This window comes from Anolis sagrei, chromosome 10, assembly GCF_037176765.1.
Source record: "Anolis sagrei isolate rAnoSag1 chromosome 10, rAnoSag1.mat, whole genome shotgun sequence".
Lineage (NCBI taxonomy): Eukaryota > Metazoa > Chordata > Lepidosauria > Squamata > Dactyloidae > Anolis > Anolis sagrei.
In genome coordinates, this window is record NC_090030.1 from 14458712 (window position 1) to 14477457 (window position 18746).

An 18746-nucleotide genomic window follows, 5' to 3' on the forward strand; every position below is an offset into this window, starting at 1 on the left:
TCCCCAAGATATTCCTTTCAGACTGGGATACTCTGGATGTATCCTGGAAAAGTTACATTTCTGAACTTCAGTGCCTTCATTTAGCACTAAGCTGGTGTTGGCATACTTACACAAATGTGAACTTAATTTCCAAATGTTGGCTTGCTCACCTGTGTCGGTTGGCCTTTGGAGGGTGGAAGAAATGATCACTTGTGGGATGAAGATATTTCCCTGCAGCAATGAGAGCAGCATCCATTTCCAGTCCTTGTGCTATTCTGTCAGTGTTCAATTTCAGATCATTTGGAGGCTGATGGCAGGTGGCCAATGCAATAGCACCATCGCTTAGAAATATTTTGTAGTCTGTTTTGTGGGATTTGAGCAGCTTTCAGTCAGCGTGCACTGTGTTATGATTTTTAAAAGTTCAATACTCATGACAAGTTGGGTTTTAAAAATATATATATTAGCTTGGGTACCTAGCATTGCCTGGGTTATTTGAAAAAGTCATTTTTTATTTTACAAAATGCATAAGAAACAGGAAAATTGCATATTAAAAGCACTCCCGACAGATGGCCATCCAGCCTCTGTTTCAAAGCTTACAAAGAAGGAGCCTCTACCACACTCCGGGGCAGAGAGTTCCACTGCTGAGCAGCTCTCACAGATAGGAAGTTCTTCCTAATGTTCAGGTGGAATCTCCTTTCCTGTAGTTTGAAGGCTTTGTTCTGTGTGCTAGTCTCTAGGGCAGCAGAAGCTTGCTGCCTCCTTCCTATGATGATGATGATGATGATAATAATAATAATAATAATAATAATAATAACAACAACAACAACAGCAACAACAATAACAAAGTCTCTGGCAAAAGCCAGTTAAGGTCGTCCCAGTGGTGATCGGCACACTGAGTGCAGTGCCTAAAGACCTTGGCCTGCACTTAAACACAATCGGCGCTGTCAAAATTACCATCTGCCAGCTGCAGAAGGCCACCTTACTGGAATCTGCATGCATGATTTGCTGATACATGACACAGTCCTAGACACTTGGGAAGTGTCCGAAGTGTGATCCAATTCAACAGCCAGCAGAGTGTCTGCTGTGAACTCATCTTGTTGTGTTTCTATTAATAATAATAATAATAATAATAATAATAATAATAATAATGTTGTGTCAGGAGCGACTTGAGAAACTGCAAGTCGCTTCTGGTGTGAGAGAACTGGCTGTCTGCAAGGACGTTGCCCAGGGGACGCCCGGATGATTTGATGATTTTTTTTATCATCCTTGTGGGAGGCTTCTCTCATGTCCCCGTATGAGGAGCTGGAGCTGATAGAGGGAGCGCATCCGCCTCTCCCCAGATTCGAACCTGCGACCTGTCGGTCTTCAGTCCTGCCAGCACAGGGGTTTAACCCCTGGTAACAGGGGAGCCCCTGGTATAGAGCCCCCTCTATAAATAAAGATAATAATAATAACAACAATAGTAATAATAATAATCATCATCATCATCATCATAATCTTTATGTATACCCCACCACCATCTCCCTAAAGGGCGGCTAACATGAGACCAAGCCCAAAAATACAACACAGCACTATAACATACAGAATGCAGACAACAAAGAATTACATCAGAAAATAGTTACAGTAGCAAAATAAAATAAACAAAGCAAATTAACACAACATAAAATTGAACAGAATGGGCAGGCCAAATGGACGAGATAAAATGATAAAACCCTGGATGAGGTAGGAATGGAAAATATGTAAGTGAGGGGAGCCCAAGGAGGATAAACAGTGGGGTAGGCTTTCGGTTTAGGATGAGGGAAAGTACATCATAGGGGCAGCACTATAGATGGAGCAGACAGAAATGGGATAAATGGTCACTCTCCAAAGGCACATCAGAAGAACCACGTTTTCGGGTTTTCCTTGAAGTCTGCTAAGGTGGGGGCTTGCCTAATCTCACCAGGTAGTGAGTTCCAAAGACGGGGAGCTACAGCGGAGAAGGCTTTCTCCCTCGTTCCCACAAATCTTGCCTGTGAATAGAGGAAGACGCGAAAGGAGGGCCTCCCCAGAAGATCGGAGAGATCTTGCAGGTTGGTGGTAGGAGATGCTGGGCTTTATAGGTAATGACCTGCACCTTGAACTGCACCTTCCTATGACTTCCCCTCACATATTGATACATGACCCTCATCGTGTCTCCTCTCGGTTGTCTCTTCTGCAAGCTAAACATGCCCAGCTCTGAAAAATGCAAAGATAAAATGAAATGCAAAGATACAGAATGGGGGACACGTGGCTTGAGAGCAGTATGTGTGAAAAAGATCTTGGAGTCCTTGTGGACAACAAGTTATACATGAGCCAACAATGTGATGCGGTGGCAAAAAAAGCCAATGAGATTTTGGCGTGCATCAAGAGGAGCCTAGTGTCTAGATCAGGGGTCCGCAAACTAAGGCCCGAGGGCCGAATACGGCCCTCCAAGGTCATTTACCCAGCCCTCGCCCAGGGTCAACCTTAGTCTTAAATGACTTGAAAGCACACACACAACAACAGCAATCCTATCTCATCAGCCAAAAGCAGGCTCATACTTTCCATTGAAATACTAATAAGCTTATATTTATTAAAATTAGTGTTTTTTTGCACTACAAATAAAATATGTGCAGTGTGCATAGGAATTCATTCTTCTTCTTTTTTCAAATTATAATCCGGCCCCCCAACAGTTTGAGGGAATGTGACCTGGCCCTCTGTATAAAAAGTTTGAGGACCCCTGGTCTAGATCCAGGGAAGTCATGCTCCCCATGCTCTATTCTGCCTTGGTTAGACCACACCTGGAATATGGTGTCCCAATTTTGGCCACCACCATTGAAGAGAGATATTGACAAGCTGGAATGTGTCCAGAGTAGGGCGACTAAAATGATCAAGGGTGTGGAGAACTAGCCCTATGAGGAGCGGCATAAAGAGCTGGATATGTTTCGCCTGAAGAAGAGAAGGCTGAGAGGAGACATGATAACCATGTATAATGTGAGAGGAGGTCATAGGGAGGAGGGAGCAAACTTGTTTTCTGCTGCCCTGGAGACTAGGATACGGAACAGTGGCTTCAAACTACAAGAGAGGAGATTCCATCTGAACATGAGGAAGAACTTCCTGACTGTGAGAGCTGTTCAGCAGTGGAACTCTCTGCCCTGGAGTGTGGTGGAGGCTCCTTCTTTGGAAGCTTTTAAACAGAGGCTGGATGGCCATCTGTTGGGGGTGCTTTGAATGCAATTTTCCTGCTTCTTGGCAGGAGATTGGACTGGATGGCCCATGAGGTCTCTTCCAACTCTATGAGTCTATGGTTCATCTGTTAAGATTGTTTTGAATTCTGCTCCTGTCTTCTGGAGTATTGGCTCTCCCTCTCAATTTGGTGTCATCTGCAAACTTCATGATCACGCCTTCTAACCCTTCATCTAAGTCATTAATAAAGAGGCTGAACAGAATCAGACTTTTTCACAACCCTTTCTACCCAAAATCTTACCCAAAACTCTCGGAAAATTATTTCTGAGATTAGTCTTCTCTTTAATTTGGACTCCACGTAATTCTTATTTCTCTCCCCGGCAGTTGTCAACGGTAACTTGTACAATTATGGCGAATCTGTACGTAGTTATAAATAGGTATAATTCTTAGTGTCACTAATGAGATCCACATTAAGGTAAATGTCACAGTCGTATAAATTATCTCAGTATTGTTGTTAAGAGGTGCGTGGTACAGTGAGCCTGAATTGTCATTTTTTCACACTGCTGGCATGGTTTTCCATTGTGAAATCATCTTTGTCCACTTTTCCTGTAACCTCACAACCTCTGAGGATGCCTGCCATAGATGCAGGAGAAATGTCAGGAAAGAATGCTTCTGGAACATCGCCGTACAGCCTGAAAGACTTGCAACAAGCAGATCTTGCAATATATTCCTGCATGGCATGGGGTAGTTTAAATCAAGCATGGGCAAACTTGTGTTCTCCGGGTGTTTTGGACTTCAACTCCCACAATTCCTAACAGTCTCAGGCCCTTTCCTTTTCCCCCTCAGCCGCTTAAGCGGCTGAGGGGGAAAAGGAAAGGGCCTGAGACTGTTAGGAATTGTGGGAGTTGAAGTCCAAAACACCCGGAGAACACAAGTTTGCCTATGCCTGGTCTAGATGGCCCCATGTGGTCCCTTCTAACTCTTAAGAGTCTAACTCTTAAGACCAGGACTATAGCATAAGGGATGGCAGAATGGGGTGAGCTCCAGCCTGTCCGTTCCAGCTTCCCTGCAGAGACATGAGAGAAACCTCCCACAGGATGGTAACACATCCAGGTATCCCCTGGGCAACATCTTTGCAGATGGCCAATTATCTCACACCAGAAGCAACTTGCAGTTTCTCAAGTCTCTTCTGACACAATAATAATTATTTATTTATTTATTTATTTATATTTATTTATAACTTTTATATCCCGATCTTCTCATCCTCCGCGGAGGGACTCAGACCGATAATAATAATAATAATAATAATAATAATAATTAATAACAACAACTATTTTATATTTTAATAATGATAATTTAACTCTTTTGGAGCCAAGTTTGATTTTCCTGTTATTTTAATGACACTATTATAAAGACCAAATCAGCCTAATAAGTAATCAGGAGGGTGCAAATAAGATAATTCACAGGATAGTTGCATTTCCAATTTGGCACCATCTGCAAATCGTATAGGATTCCCTAGAAATCAATGCATAATGCTTCACCTTTTTATCTCCAATGGTGCCACTGGAGAAAAGGAGGGGAGAAAAGAAAAAAGGAAATATGTTCTGACATCAGTCGATATAAATCATACCTATAACATGATTCCAAAGTTTGATTTAAAACTCGGCAACTGGATTAATCAGCTCCTCCTCCCATTGCATGCATTTTGACCCTTTGCATTCGGAGGGTGCAATTAAGAAAAACAGCCAGGGTTTTAAATTGGGCGCCTGAATCGCAAGGTTAAAGCTGTAAATTTGGGGGCGGCTTGACTTGTGCCAGGTTAGGAGGAGGCGTGCCTCTTTCCCTCTGATGAAAAAGAAGCCATTGCAGGTAGCCGTGTCCTTGAAGGCTTTAAAATGCATGCAAAGTACCACAGGCAATGGAGGTGAATGTGCGGATGAACGGGAACACTTTCCAAAGGCTTTTCTTTAAGAAGAATGCCTGATTGCAGGATGTGATGGCCTTCATACAATATGCAAATTTGTGGGGCTACATCCAGCATTAAGGTTCAACCACCAGCTGCAGTAAATCTTGTCAGTCAAAAGGCTGCCAGTTCGAAGCCTGGGTCAGGATGAGCTCCTGCCCTTTAGTCAAGCTTCCACCTACCTAGCAGTTCAAAAAAAGTGAGTAGATAAATAGGTACTGCTTAAAAGCGGGGAGGTATTCTATATCGGGGAACCCCCAGAGGTGCAGTGAGTTAAAGCACTGAGCTCCTGAACTTGCTGATCTGAAGGTCGGAGGTTCCAACCTGGGAAGCGGCGTGAGCTCCCACTGTTAGCCTCAGCTTCTGCCAACCTAGCAGTTTGAAAACATGCAAATGTTAGTAGATCAATAGGTGTGCTGTCACGCGCTGAGACTGTAATAATTGTCTTTTGAACAGGACGTGCACTTTGTGCCCAGCGGGAAGCCAGGGTGCCTTGATAGAGAGATCCTTAAGGATTTTCCTCTGGAAGAGTCTTTAGAAGCTTGAAAGATTTAACAAAGTCCTTTATTACTGAACAAATTAAACAAATACTTCTTCAGTCTTCAACGACAATCATACAAATGACTGGTGGTTTCCTTTATCTTGTCCACAAGGGACAGGCAACTGGCTTTGAGAACGATTTCTTTTCTTTTAAAAGGAAAACCCTTTTTTAACCTTTCCCAGGCAATCTACTATCTAGGCTTTGCTGATGTGGGTCCTACTACTGGTTCCAAACTACTTCTTGCGTCCCAAGTAGACCTACCAGTCAAGGCTTTGTAGATTCTCCAGCTGAAGTTCTTTGGGTCTGCAAAACTGTTTCCCCCGAATGCTATAAGGCTGAGAGGCTGTAAGTTCCCAGCCAGAGCTTTGGGACTATTTCTCCCCGGAAGCTGTTTCCCCCGAAGCTGTAGGAAATGAAGCTTTTCTGCCGGTGGAGCTGGTCCACGTCCTGTAGCTTAATTTCCTTCTGTAAGACTGAACTAAAAATGGCTCCCTCTCCTCCCAGGGCCCTGGAGAAAAGGGCGGAACCAAAACTTAACAATGATTGATGGGTCATTGGCCCTATAATTGCAAACCAAGGGAAATCACCTTTGCAGAATGCCTGAAACGTTGGAATGCATGCAGACATTTAATAGAAAGAAAATGAAGTTGGAGCTCCTTGTACAGTCGTACCAGCACAATAGGTACCACTCTGTCGGGAAGGTAATGATGCTCCATGCAGTCATGCTGGCCACATGACCTTGGAGGTGTCTATGGACAACACTGGCTCTTCGGCTTAGAAATTGAGATGAGCACCAACCCCCAGAGTCGGACACGACTAGACTTAATGTCAAGGGAAACCTTTACCTTTACTTTTACCATCAAGTTGTTTATGACTAATGGCAGGTCTTGGTGACCCTATCCTGTTTTTAGCAATATTTGTTCAGAGAGGGCTTGCTTTTGCCTCCCTCTGAGGCTGAGAGAGTGTGATTTTCCCAAGGTCTCCCTGTGCGTACTCATTGAATCTGAATCCTGATTTCCGTGAGTGTTTTTTCCAGTTCCTAAACTACTGCATCATACTGATTTCCTTACTTTTTGGAAACTTTTTCATTATGTACTTCTAAACAAAAAAAGATAAAAAGAAGTAAAATAATGTCACTTCTATTCCTTTACTTTTTGAAATGTATTCTCGTTGCACTCTTATAGCACAAAGGAGGGCAACTTGTTATTTCCAAGTGCTGACCCTCCCTGAGTTATTAGGCCCTGGCCTGAGGAGGAAGGCGTAAGGGAGCCATATGTTGTGGTGGTGTGTTTCATGTGATGACTGGCATTCTTCCACCTTCACCCCTTCTTCAATCAAGTCTGACGGACGGGCTTTTAAGAAAAGGTGCCCTTGAAATAAGCCAACATAATGATGCAACATAATGTACGCTTTGCTTTCTGCTTTCACAGTTATCTGCCCTTTCCTTCGATGGACCCTCTGCAGAGACAGATTGTAAACTCCTTCCCTTCTGTGTCAGTACTTTGAGATGGTCAAGGACAATTAGAAGGGGGCCAGGCTGGTGTCCGAGACCAGCTCCATCAGCTGGTCAATAACTTTCCAAGCTTTGCCATACATGGTCTTATTTTTGATGTGCCTTAGAGCAACGCTACTCAAAGTGGTGGTCCTTAGACCACTCTTGGCTCCAGCCAAGGTCCCAGGAAAGAAGGAAGCAACGATAACCAACAGGCATAAATACAGCACTAATCCATGGCATTTTAGAAAACCCTTCCTCTTGAGAGGAAGGCAATGGCATCTGTAATAGATTTGCCTACCTTAAAGGGTTGGTGTAAAAGGCAGAAACCAGACCCGGCTTGCTAAAGCTAAGGAGAGCTGAAGGGAAGAGCAAACAGGCAGCCATTTTAGAGCAGTTAGGAATTTGGTGGGGAAGAAGAAGGAGCTAGGAGTTTGAAAAGGAAAGGAAGGAAGGAAGAGTTTGGGAACTGTTTGTGTTTTAAAGATACCTCTTTGAGGATACTAGTTAATAGGCCTCTATAGTGATTAGAGTGCTATGAAAGGAAGGGAGATTTAAAAAGGTTTTAAAGAACCTGTTTGGATGTCTGTGTGTGGAACTTTGTTTTATGAAACACAAGCTAAAAGTACCATCCTCTGTAAGAAGTAAAGCCTGACAAGCTATTACACAAATTGTTCAAAATAAACAACATATTCCTGTTTTATTCCAACTGAAGTCTCCGTGCGGCTTTTTAAACATTCCAGTGAAGGAGGTGGCATATTAAAATAATAAATTGGTGGCAGCAAAAGAAATATTAATAAATATTTGAAGGCAGCAAAGGCAAAGTATAAAAGACAGTGGAAGCTTCCCTCTAAGGGCTGAGAAAAGCAGTATATAAATGAAACAAATAAATAAATAAATAAATAAATAAATAAATAAATAAATAATTGGCTGTGTGCGTGTGTGAGGGTGTGTGTTCTCTGATCCCCTCACAGCCTCGGCTTAGGTCAGACCTTGTTTGTCCTCCGATCTTGTGTGTGGTGTGCCTGAGGCAGATTCTGGCTTCTGTCCCTCCATTGTTTGTTGCAATTGGTGGCAGTTTGTTATAGCATCTATGCTGGAGAATTAATGTGGTTTGATACCACTTTAACTGCCATGGGTCAATGCTAAGGGATCCTGAGTTTGTGGTTTGGTGAGGCACCAGCTCAGAGAATGCTGATCTCAAGCCTCGTTATAAACTTTCTCTTAGAAACATGACTGTTTTAATGGGCTTGATCCAAAATCGGCCCATTAATATGAATGAGCAAATTTAAGCTTCCAAATCACTTCCAAGTTATGGAGACCCAGATGTGTCTCCATAACTTGGAAACAACCATCAAGAGGTTTTTTTGGCGAGATTTGTTCAGAGGTTCACCACTGTGTTCTTCTGTACCAAGTTATGAAATATCAATTAATTCAAATCTCTGCACCCAAAATAGTCACTAGCACATTTATTTGTTTACATCTTTTATATTCTGCCCTTCTCACCCCGAAGGGGACTCAAAGCGGATCACCGGAGCAGCATACAGGGAGCATACCAGCCCCATGTTACGTCAGCTCCATTGGCTGCCAGTCTGCTACTGAGCACAGTTCAAAGTGCTGGCTTTGGCCTATAAAACCCTATACGGTTGCGGCCCAGCTTAGTTGTCTGAACGTATCTCCCTCTATGATCTACCTCAGAGGTTAAGATCGTCAGGGGAGGCCCAGCTCTCAATCCGCAGGGATGAGAGGCAGGGCCTTCTCAGTGGTGGCCCCCCATCTGTGGAACACACTTCCCAATGAAATCAGTTCAGTGTCCTCTCTCCTGTCCTTTAGGAAAAAGCTTGAATCATGGCTGTGGGACCAAGCATTTGAGCAGCATATACAGCGATGATAATAATGCAAATGATTTATGTGATTGACAATGGACAGACCTCAGATTTTGACTCTGGACTTGGATTTGGATATGTGTAATGTTTTAAAAGGAAGTTTAAACATTGTTTTAAACTAATGTTTAATTGTGATTTTTATTGCTACTGTTTGTTTGGCATCTAATGGTTGCCAGTTGTAAGCCGCCCTGAGTCCCGGGATATAAATGTTTGAAATAAATAAATAAATACATTTTAAAAGTTGAATAGTAAAGGTCAAGGTTTTCCTCTGACAATAAGTCTAGTTGTGTCCGAATCTGGGGGGTGGTGCTCATCTCCATTTCTAAGCCGAAGAGCCGGCGTTGTCCATAGACACCTCCAAGGTCATGTGGCCAGCATGACTGCATGGAGCACTATTACCTTCCCACCGGAGCGGTACCTATTGATCTCACATTTGCACGTTTTTGAACTGCTAGATTGGCAGAAGCTGGGACTGATGGCAGGAGCTCACCCTGCTCCCCGGATTCAAACCTGTGACCTTTCGGTCAGCAAGTTCAGCAGCTCAGCGCTTTAACCCACTGCACCACCGAGGGCTCCATTCAAAGTAAAAATTGGAACAAGCCAGTCAATGCTTTTTGTTTCTTTGCGACAGAATGAAAGACAGAAATGCCCTTCCTTATCTATCATTCAACTTCTACTCTGAGCATTTTAGACTACAGTTCTATGCATGGGACTTAACCCCATTGGACTTGCTTCATATATAGGAACGCTCAGTACATTGGGATCTTTTTTTAAACGAGGATCCAAATATCAATGTCTTTGTGAATTTCTCTGGAAGGCAGCCCAAAACAGACGCCATTCAAATGTGAAGACCTATTACAAGATTGAAATAGATTTCAAATGCTTATATCATTCATCTTCGCAGTGTGTGATTTCAATCAGGGGAGAATGATGAATTGTTTGACAAGGATGGGTTTTTCCTCCCTCTCTCTCTCCTAAACCGTAATACGCTTCCCCTAGTCTTTCCCGGCTATTACGGACTTTAACATGCAATGTGACCTTGGCCGGCAAAGCATGTTTGGTTAGCACAAAAAACTTAATCATAACCCGTCGTAAGTAGAATCCTTCTTCTTTACGGCCCCCTTTTTTCGGGGACTTGGGGATTTATGGCTTGTGGGACGGGTCGGATATGAACAATGGGCCAAATGGAGTGCGGGGTTATCTCATCTGTGCAAAGCCGTCCGCTCGGAATCGATGTGACCTCTGCCGGGCTGTCACTTTGGTCCCCACCCTCGGCGTCCTATTTGTCTTTTGGCCGGGAGCTTAGATCTGGAAGCTGTCTCTCCGTGTCTCTCTGGGGCCAGATTATCAAAATGAATCATCGCCGGCATAGCTCTTATATTTCTATTTATTTTCCTGCTGTTGACTCGCTCGGCTGAAATATGATTTCTTTTTGCATTTGATCCTCATGCAGCCAGCCGCACCTAATTTCGCCGTGTCTATCTCTTTAAAGAAGACGAATGCTATTTTGAAACTTCAATCTACTCTGCAGCCACATTACGAACCATAGACTGTGCGCCCCGTCTCCTCAGTCAATATGAATTTTCCTTTTGGCCATTTCAGTGGCGTTGACTCCCCCCGCCGACGCACCAGAAGACATACTTGAGGTTTGGAGATGGTTCGAAGCAGTTTATCCACAGAGTAGATTATTCACCTTGCCTTGACGAGCCCTTTGGTTTACCTTGCTTTGCAAGCAATTAATTTTACGAACTTGATCCTTAATATGAAATATTTAAGCGGGAAATTGTATAGTCTTTGACTGGGGGGAGGAGAAGGTGTTCCTCTCACTGTGTCACCAGAGGATTGTTTGGAGGACAAAAGAGATTGCTTATACCGTTGTCTGAAATATGAAACGAATTGATCTGATGAGACGGTTGGACTCATATGAACAACTCTGAGCAACATATACCATGTTGAATGGGAAACCATGAGCAAAGATGTGTGTTATGCAAAAAAAGATAGTGATGCTTTAGGGCAGTGGTTCCCAACTTTTTTTGTCCAAGGACCACTTGGACCAAGGACCACTCTCCAACATTGGTACCAAAAGGGTTACAAATCCATTTTTGGTCAACTTCCTATTCGGTTTGATTATTTGGGGTGCTGATTCAGAAAACCATATTGGATAGACCACATCAGCTCTAGTTTCTGATACAGAACATATGCCATCCAGTAGTCGCCATCTGCTTGCCCTCAGCACTATAAGAGGGTTTCGCAACACCATTTGCTCTCATTGCAGCAGTGTTGGAATGGTGAGGCCGCGGATCATATTTTAGTTCTTGAGGCCCACTAGACCTCAGGTTGGGAACCACTGCTTTAGGATTATATGCCTGGGAGGCAGATCCAGAAACAGGAAAAGCAGAATGGGGCTGGACTGGATGGCCCTTGTGTCTCTTCCAGATGATGATGATGATGAGAAAGAGTGAATACCGTAAAAACACAATCCAGAACAGAAGAGAAAACTGGCTCTCCATTGACATTTTCCTGGGAAAAATTGAGAGCCAAATTGATAAAGAAAAAACATGGCTGTGGCTCACAAATTGAACCTTGAAAAAGGAAACGGAGGGCCTGATTATGACAGTTCAAGAACAAGCCATTAGAACAAATACCATCAAAGCCAGAACTGAAAAGTTGACAACAGATTCCAAGTGTAGACTCTGCAAGGAAGCAGATGAAACAATAGATCACATCCTCAGCTGCTGCAAGACGATTGCACAGACAGACTACATGCAGAGGCACTACACCGTTGCTCAGATGATTCATTGGAACCTGTGTCATAAATACTATTTGCCTGCGACAAAGAACTGGTGGAATCACAAGCTGGAAAAATTACAGAAAATGAACACGTCAAACTCCTCTGGGACTTTGAATTCAGGCTGACAGAGTTCTGGAGCACAATACACCTGACCTCATAATTCTGTTGAAAAAGAAAATATGGATTGTCGATGTTGCAATCCCAGGTGACAGCAAAATTGAAGAGAAACAACTGGAAAAGCTGACATGATATGAGGATTTAAAGATCGAACTACAAACCAGTCAAGGTGGTCCCAGTGGTAATCGGCACACTGGGTGCAGTGCCTAAAGACCTTGGCCTGCACTTAAATACAATCGGCACTGACAAGATTACCATCTGCCAGCTGCAGAAGGCCACCCTACTGGGATCTGCAGGCCGATACATCACACAGTCCTAGACACTTGGGAAGTGTCCGACGTGTGATCCAATACAACAGCCAGCGGAGTGTCTGCTGTGGACTCATCTTGCTGTGTTTCAAATAATAATAATAATAATTGTTTATGAGACCCAGCTTGGTGTAGTAGTTCTAGTGTTTAGCTAGACTGTGGGAAAGCAAGATCCAAACCTACTGGTAACATTGGGCAGGTCAAACTCAGCCTTAAGGGATGAGAATGAAAATAATCTATAAAGTTTTATCTCTGATGGCTTCAGTATTTTAGCATTTGGATGGTCTCTATTTGTTTGTTTGTTTTGCATTTTGGAGTCTGTTTCTGCAAAAATGTAGTTTGTATACAAAAAACCACAGTATTTTCCAAACCTGGAGTTTCTAAGTGGTAGCTAGACCTACTAATACTGCTTTTTCTGCCACTGTCATAAGACAGGGCTTTTCAGATCCACTGGTTTTCAATGTTCCCATTTGCAGCCGTCTTTATGCATTCACTGGTTTTCTTCTGTAACTCTTCCCTTTTAAGTTCTTATTTTTTAAAATGTTTTATCATATACAATTCCAAATGTCATTCTTTGCCTCAGACAGCCATATATCTTGGGCTGGTCAGATCCATGAACATAAGTTTAATCGATACCTATTATAGCCATGACAATAAAGTTTAGAACAATAGCACTTCCGTTCTTTTTACTGTCATGGCTGTAATAGATATTGATTGATTGGATATCCATGGATTTGAGCAACCCAAGATATATGGCAGCTTGAGGCAAATAGTAAAACTAATTTGGGAAGGTTACTTTTGGGAGCTGTTTTGCCTGTTGAATTCTGGGAATTGTAGTCCCCAAGAGTAATAATAATATACTTTATTTATATTCCACTCTATCTCCCCAAGGGGACTCAGGGCGGATTACAGAACACATATACGGCAAATATTCAATCCCGTTATACAATTAACAATGACAGACAGGATATAAACACAGGTAAATGCTTTCCCCATCTTTTTGCATCTCTGGCATTTGGAGGCTGTGCTCGACTCCGGCCATGGGCAGGTGCTGTCACTTCATCTTCCATATCAAGGAGGCTTGTTGTCTGTTGACGTCCTCCCAATCGAATTGCCCAGCATGTCCTTATGTACACCTTTTATTACCTCCCTGCTTAAAGCGGTATCTATTTATCTACTCACATTGCTGTTTTCGATCTGCTAGGTGAGCAGAAACTGGGGCTGACATTGGGAGCTTGCTTTGACCCTAGCTTGAACTGCAGCTGGCAGTTTAACCCACTGTGCTAAAGTTCACCTCATTCCCAGTAACCTTTCCCAGCTGCACCATAGAACATTCTGTATATCAATGTTTCTCAACCTGGGGGTCGGGACCCCTGGGGGAGTCATGATGGGTGTCAGAGGGGTCCCTAAAAACCATCAGAAAACACAGTATTTTCTGTTAGTCATAAGCATTCTATGTGGGAAGTTTGACTCAATTCTGTTGTTGGTGGGGTTCAGAATGCTCTTTGATTGTAGATGGACTATACATCCCAGCAACTACAACTCCTAAATATCAAGTCTATTTTCCCCTAACTCCATCAGTGTTGCTGGAGGAAAGTTCTGAGAGTGCCTTGGACTGCGAGAAGATCCAACCAGTCCATCCTCCAGGAAATAAAGCCCGGCTGCTCATTGGAGGGAAGGAGACTAGAGACAAAGTTGAAGTACTTTGGCCACATCATGAGGAGACAGCAAAGCCTGGAGAAGACAATTATGCTGGGGAAAGTGGAAGGGAAAAGGAAGAAGGGCCGACCAAGGGCAAGATGGATGGATGGCATCCTTGAAGTGACTGGACTGACCTTGGAGGAGCTGGGGGTGGTGACGGCCGACAGGGAGTTCTGGCATGGGCTGGTCCATGAGGTCACGAAGAGTCGGAGACGACTGAATGAATGAACAACCACCAGTGTTCACAATTGGGCATATTGAGTAGTCATGCCAAGATTGGTCCAGATCCATCATTATTTGAGTCCACAATAATCTCTAGAAGTAGGTAAACTACAACTCCAAAACACAAGGTCAATGCCCACCAAACCCTTCCAATATTTTTGTTGGTCATGGGAGTTTTGTGTGCCAAGTTTGGTTTCAATTCCATCATTGGTGGAGTTCAGAATGCTCTGTGATTGTAGGAATTATAAATCCCAGCAACTACAACTCCCAAATGACAAGATCAATTCCACCCAACCACATATGGGCGTATTGGATATTTGTGCCAAATTTGGTCCAGTGAATGAAAATACATCCTGCATATCAGATATTTACAGTACGATTCATAACAGTAGCAAAATGAGTTATGAAGTAGCAATGAAAATAGTGTTTTGGTTGGCGGTCACCAACACATGAGGAACTGTATTAAGGGGTCGCAGCATTAGGAAGGTTGTATATAGACATTAGCCTAATGATAATTCTTTGAACATTGGCAACGAGACATCCTCATCCACCATGACCAAGAAGGGTTAGTCAGTGAAGGAAATGTATATGGCACTCATGCTTCCATCTTCCGATACCTCTACCATCCCTCATCGATCTGCCGCCTGAGGCATCCACTCCATGGTATAGCCAGTCCTAACAAGTCACGTTATGAACTCATTTAAATTAGCAGTAATTCTATACTTGAAATTTACTCCACTGTAAAACCATCAAACGGCTGTTCTACGACCCAAGTAGGTTTTCCTCCAACCTCAGAAAATAACAATTAAAGGAAGGCAAGGAACCTGATAAATGTCTTGACTCCGGGACCCTTTCCGTTCTTAAAAAATGGAGGAACAAATGGAATGGTGTAATGAACAATCATTCCCTTCTGATTAAAGGTATAATACTAGCTATAATCCTGTAATGTGTAAAATAAAATCAAAACGATTGGCCTTCTGGATATAAAACACATACAGTATAATGTCCTTTACTGCATTTGCATTGTGTTTTTGGGTTTTTTCTTTTGCTTTACATTGGTCACTAAAAAAACCCTTGTTAAAGGAATAGAATATTTTGCTATGTTGCCTTTTTTGATGGGAGTATCAATTTCATTCTCATACTTTTTAATCGTCTTTGTGATACTCAAAGATCATGTACCATTGCAAATTTAGCTTATCCGGAGTTGTTTGTCTTCTGTGACTACAGAGCTTGAAATTAGTAATGGGTGCGTATTAGTGAAGCTGTCATCTTAGGCAGCCCTTGCTGAGAATTAAGAATGTTTTGGGAAGAAAGACTTCCTCTATATACTTATGCATAAGTCTCGAAATGTTTGCCAAAAGAAGTCAACAATGTGAGGACTGTACCTTAATCTATATAAATAAAAATGTAATGTTTGTTTGCGAGATTAACATAACTCAAAAACCACTGGACAAACTGACACCAAATTTGGACACAAGACACCTCTCAGGCCAACGAGTGACCATCACTCATAAAAACACCGAAAAACACTGCAGAGAGACTTAAAAAGACAAAAATATAAAAAATGCATTACAACGCATGTGTAAAACCACATATATATACACAAACACACATATATACACACATATATGCATATACACACACAAAACACATACATGGGGGGGGGGGGAGGAAGGAAGGAAGGAGAGAAGGAGAGAGAGAAAGAGGGAAAGAAATAAGGGCAGAGAAAGAAGGAAGGATGGAGAGAAAGAGGGAAAGAAGGAGGGAAGGAGAGAAAGGAGGAAAGAAAGAAGGGTAGAGAAAGAAGGAAGGAGAGAAGGAAGGAGAGAAAGAGGAAAAGAAGGAGGGAAGGAGAGAAAGAAGGAAAGAAAGAAGGGGAAGGAAGGAAGGAAGGAGGGAAGGAAGGAAGGAAAGGAGGGATAGAAGGAGGGAAGGAGAGAAAGCAGGAAAGAAAGAAGGGTAGAGAAGGAAGGAAGGAGAGAAGGAGGAAAAGCAGGAGAAAAAGAAGGGCAGAGAAGGAAGGAAGGAGAGAAGGAGGGAGAGAAAAAGGGAAAGGAGGGATAGAAGGAGGGAAGGAGAGAAAGAAGGAAAGACAGAAGGGTAGAGAAGGAAGGAGGGAGAGAAAGAGGGAAAGAAGGAGAGAAGGGAAGAAAGACAGGTAGAGAAGGAAGGAAGGAGAGAAGGAAATAAAAAAGTGAAAGAGGGAAGGAAGGAGAGAAGGAATGAAAGAGAGAAAGAGGGAGGGAAGGAAGGAAAGAAACAAGGAAGGATGAAACCAAAGAGCAAAGGAAGCAAGAAAAGAAATAGGTAGAGAAGGAAGAAAGAAGAAGGGAAAGAAAAAGAGGGAAGGAATGAAAGAGGAAGGGAAGGAGAGAAAGAAAGAAGGAGAGAATGAGGGAGGGAAGGTTGGCCACAGCAACGTGTGGCGGGTAGAGCTAGTGCTAATATTTAAAAAAGAACCTCCTGCAAATAGAGTGGTGAAAGATGAGAGATTAGTCTATCCTGGGAAAACAAATATAAATACTGACACATAATTTTATTTATTTACTAGCTATAGCTGGCCATGCGTTGCTGTGGCCCAGTGTGGTTAAATAGAAAAGAAAGAAAAGAGAAAGAGCTGGTTTCTGATATGTGTAATTTTATAATGCTTGTGGGTATACAGTATTTTTGTTGTTCCATTGTCTGTGTAGTAATAATAATAATAATAATAATAATAATAATAATAATGTATTGTCGAAGGCTTTCATGGCTGGAATCACTGGGTTGTAGGTTTTTTGGGCCATATGGCCATGTTCTAGAAGCATTCTCTCCTGACGTTTCGCCTGCATCCATGGCAGGCATCCTTTTAGCTTTTCTCCAAATGGTGACGTGTTCGTTTTTCTGTCTCGTTTCTCTCTCCAGAAGAAGTCCAAATCGCCATCCCGATAATGAAACCAACTCTAGAAAAGGTCCAGTTGGCTGGTCAGACTTTGCCCCCGGGCTTCCCTGCACCATTTCTCTTTGCTGATGGGTTGTCATCCGTAGAAACCCTATTAACCAATATTCAGGTAATATAGGTAGAATTTATGTAAATTAATTCTACACATATATTGATACAGATAGATGTAGATCATCCATGGGCAAACTTGGGCCCTCCAGGTGTTTTGGACTTAAACTCCCACAATTCCTAACAGCCTACCGGCTGTTAGGAATTGTGGGAGTTGAAGTCCAAAACACCTGGAGGGCCCAAGTTTGCCCATACCTGATGTAGATGGAAATGCATATTAAATCCCTTTTAATTTAACGCTCTAGTCCATGGTACTCAAAGGGGTTTCTGGCACATATATGAAAATACAGGCTCTCCCCCAGGTATATCAAACTGACGTTTGCAAGATCTGATACGAAGCTTTCCAACAAAGTCAACCCATGGATGCTCCAGAAGGGTGAACAAAGCAAAATCCAAGAGAGCCATATGTTCCCTTGCCTTTGTGTGTTGTCTCCATGGCTTATAAAAATAATTGCCTTGAATTCTTCCAGGTCCATGAAAGAAGTTCACAAGTTTAGTCTGTGGTTTGTTTTTGCTTTTGCAGGGCTTGCTGAAAGTTGCTGTCGATAATGCCCGGGTTCAAGAAAAACAGATCCAGCAGGAGAAGAAGGAGCTGAAGATGGAGCTGTGCAGGGAGAGGGAGCTGCGGGAGACTCTGGAGAGGCAACTCACCGCCGAACTGCAAAGCAGAGGTAAGCTGAAGGACACCGGCAGTGTTAATTTCTTGCATGATGTTCCCTGTGATTGAAACTCCGTCCCACATCGAACTACGAAGCTAACACTTTCCCCATCAAAAGCGGCTTCTTATGAATCGCCATGCAGAGTGGTCAAGGGATTTACATTGCAGGAGTGGGTAACTTGTGGTCCGCTCAGATAATGGTCTTTGATTTCCATCATCCCTAGTGAGCACAGATAAAGGATGATCAGAGATGAAGAACAGTGCTCTATATACCAGGTATGAGCAAACCCAGGCCAGGGGGCCAAATGCAGCCCCTTGGGCTCTTTTCTCAGGGCCTCCTCTCTCTCACCATCTTATCCTTCCTTCCTTCTCTTTTTCCTTCCTCCTTCCTTCCCTCCCTCCCTCTCTTACTTCCATCTTTCTCCATCCCTCCTTCCCTTCCATTCTTCCTTCCCTCTTTCCTCCCTCCATCCCTCTTGTTCTTCCTTCCTTCCTTCCTTCCTTCCTTCCTTCCTTCCTTCCTTCCTTCCTTCCTTCTTTTCTCGCCTTTTGTCCTCCCTCCCTTTCTTTCCTCCCTCCATTCCCTTCCATGCTTCCTTCCACCCTTCTCTTCCTCCCTTCCTTCCTTCCTTCTCTTTCCTTCTGTCTTCCTTCCCTCCCTTCCTTACTTCCATCTTTCTCCCTCCCTCCCTCCTTCCCTTCCATTATTCCTTCCCTCTTTCCTCCCTCCTTCCCTCTTGTTCTCCTTCCTTCCTTCCTTCCTTCCTTCCTTCTTTTCTCGCCTTTTGTCCTCCCTCCCTTTCTTTCCTCCCTCGATTCCCTTCCCCACCATTCCTTCCATCTTTCTCTTCCTCTCTTC

The 18746-nt window shown here is 43.1% G+C and overlaps 1 protein-coding gene across 2 annotated transcripts in view; it reads left to right on the forward strand.

Annotated features, from left to right (window-relative positions):
* The window catches only part of DACH2 (dachshund family transcription factor 2), a 390299-nt gene that overhangs the window by 353757 nt on the left and 17796 nt on the right, over positions 1 to 18746 (forward strand). For both annotated transcript variants that reach the window (XM_060756272.2, XM_060756274.2), the window contains 2 exons: positions 17085 to 17230; positions 17753 to 17900. In XM_060756272.2, the coding sequence (XP_060612255.2) occupies positions 17085 to 17230; positions 17753 to 17900 (294 nt within the window). The remainder of the gene's footprint in view (positions 1 to 17084; positions 17231 to 17752; positions 17901 to 18746) is intronic.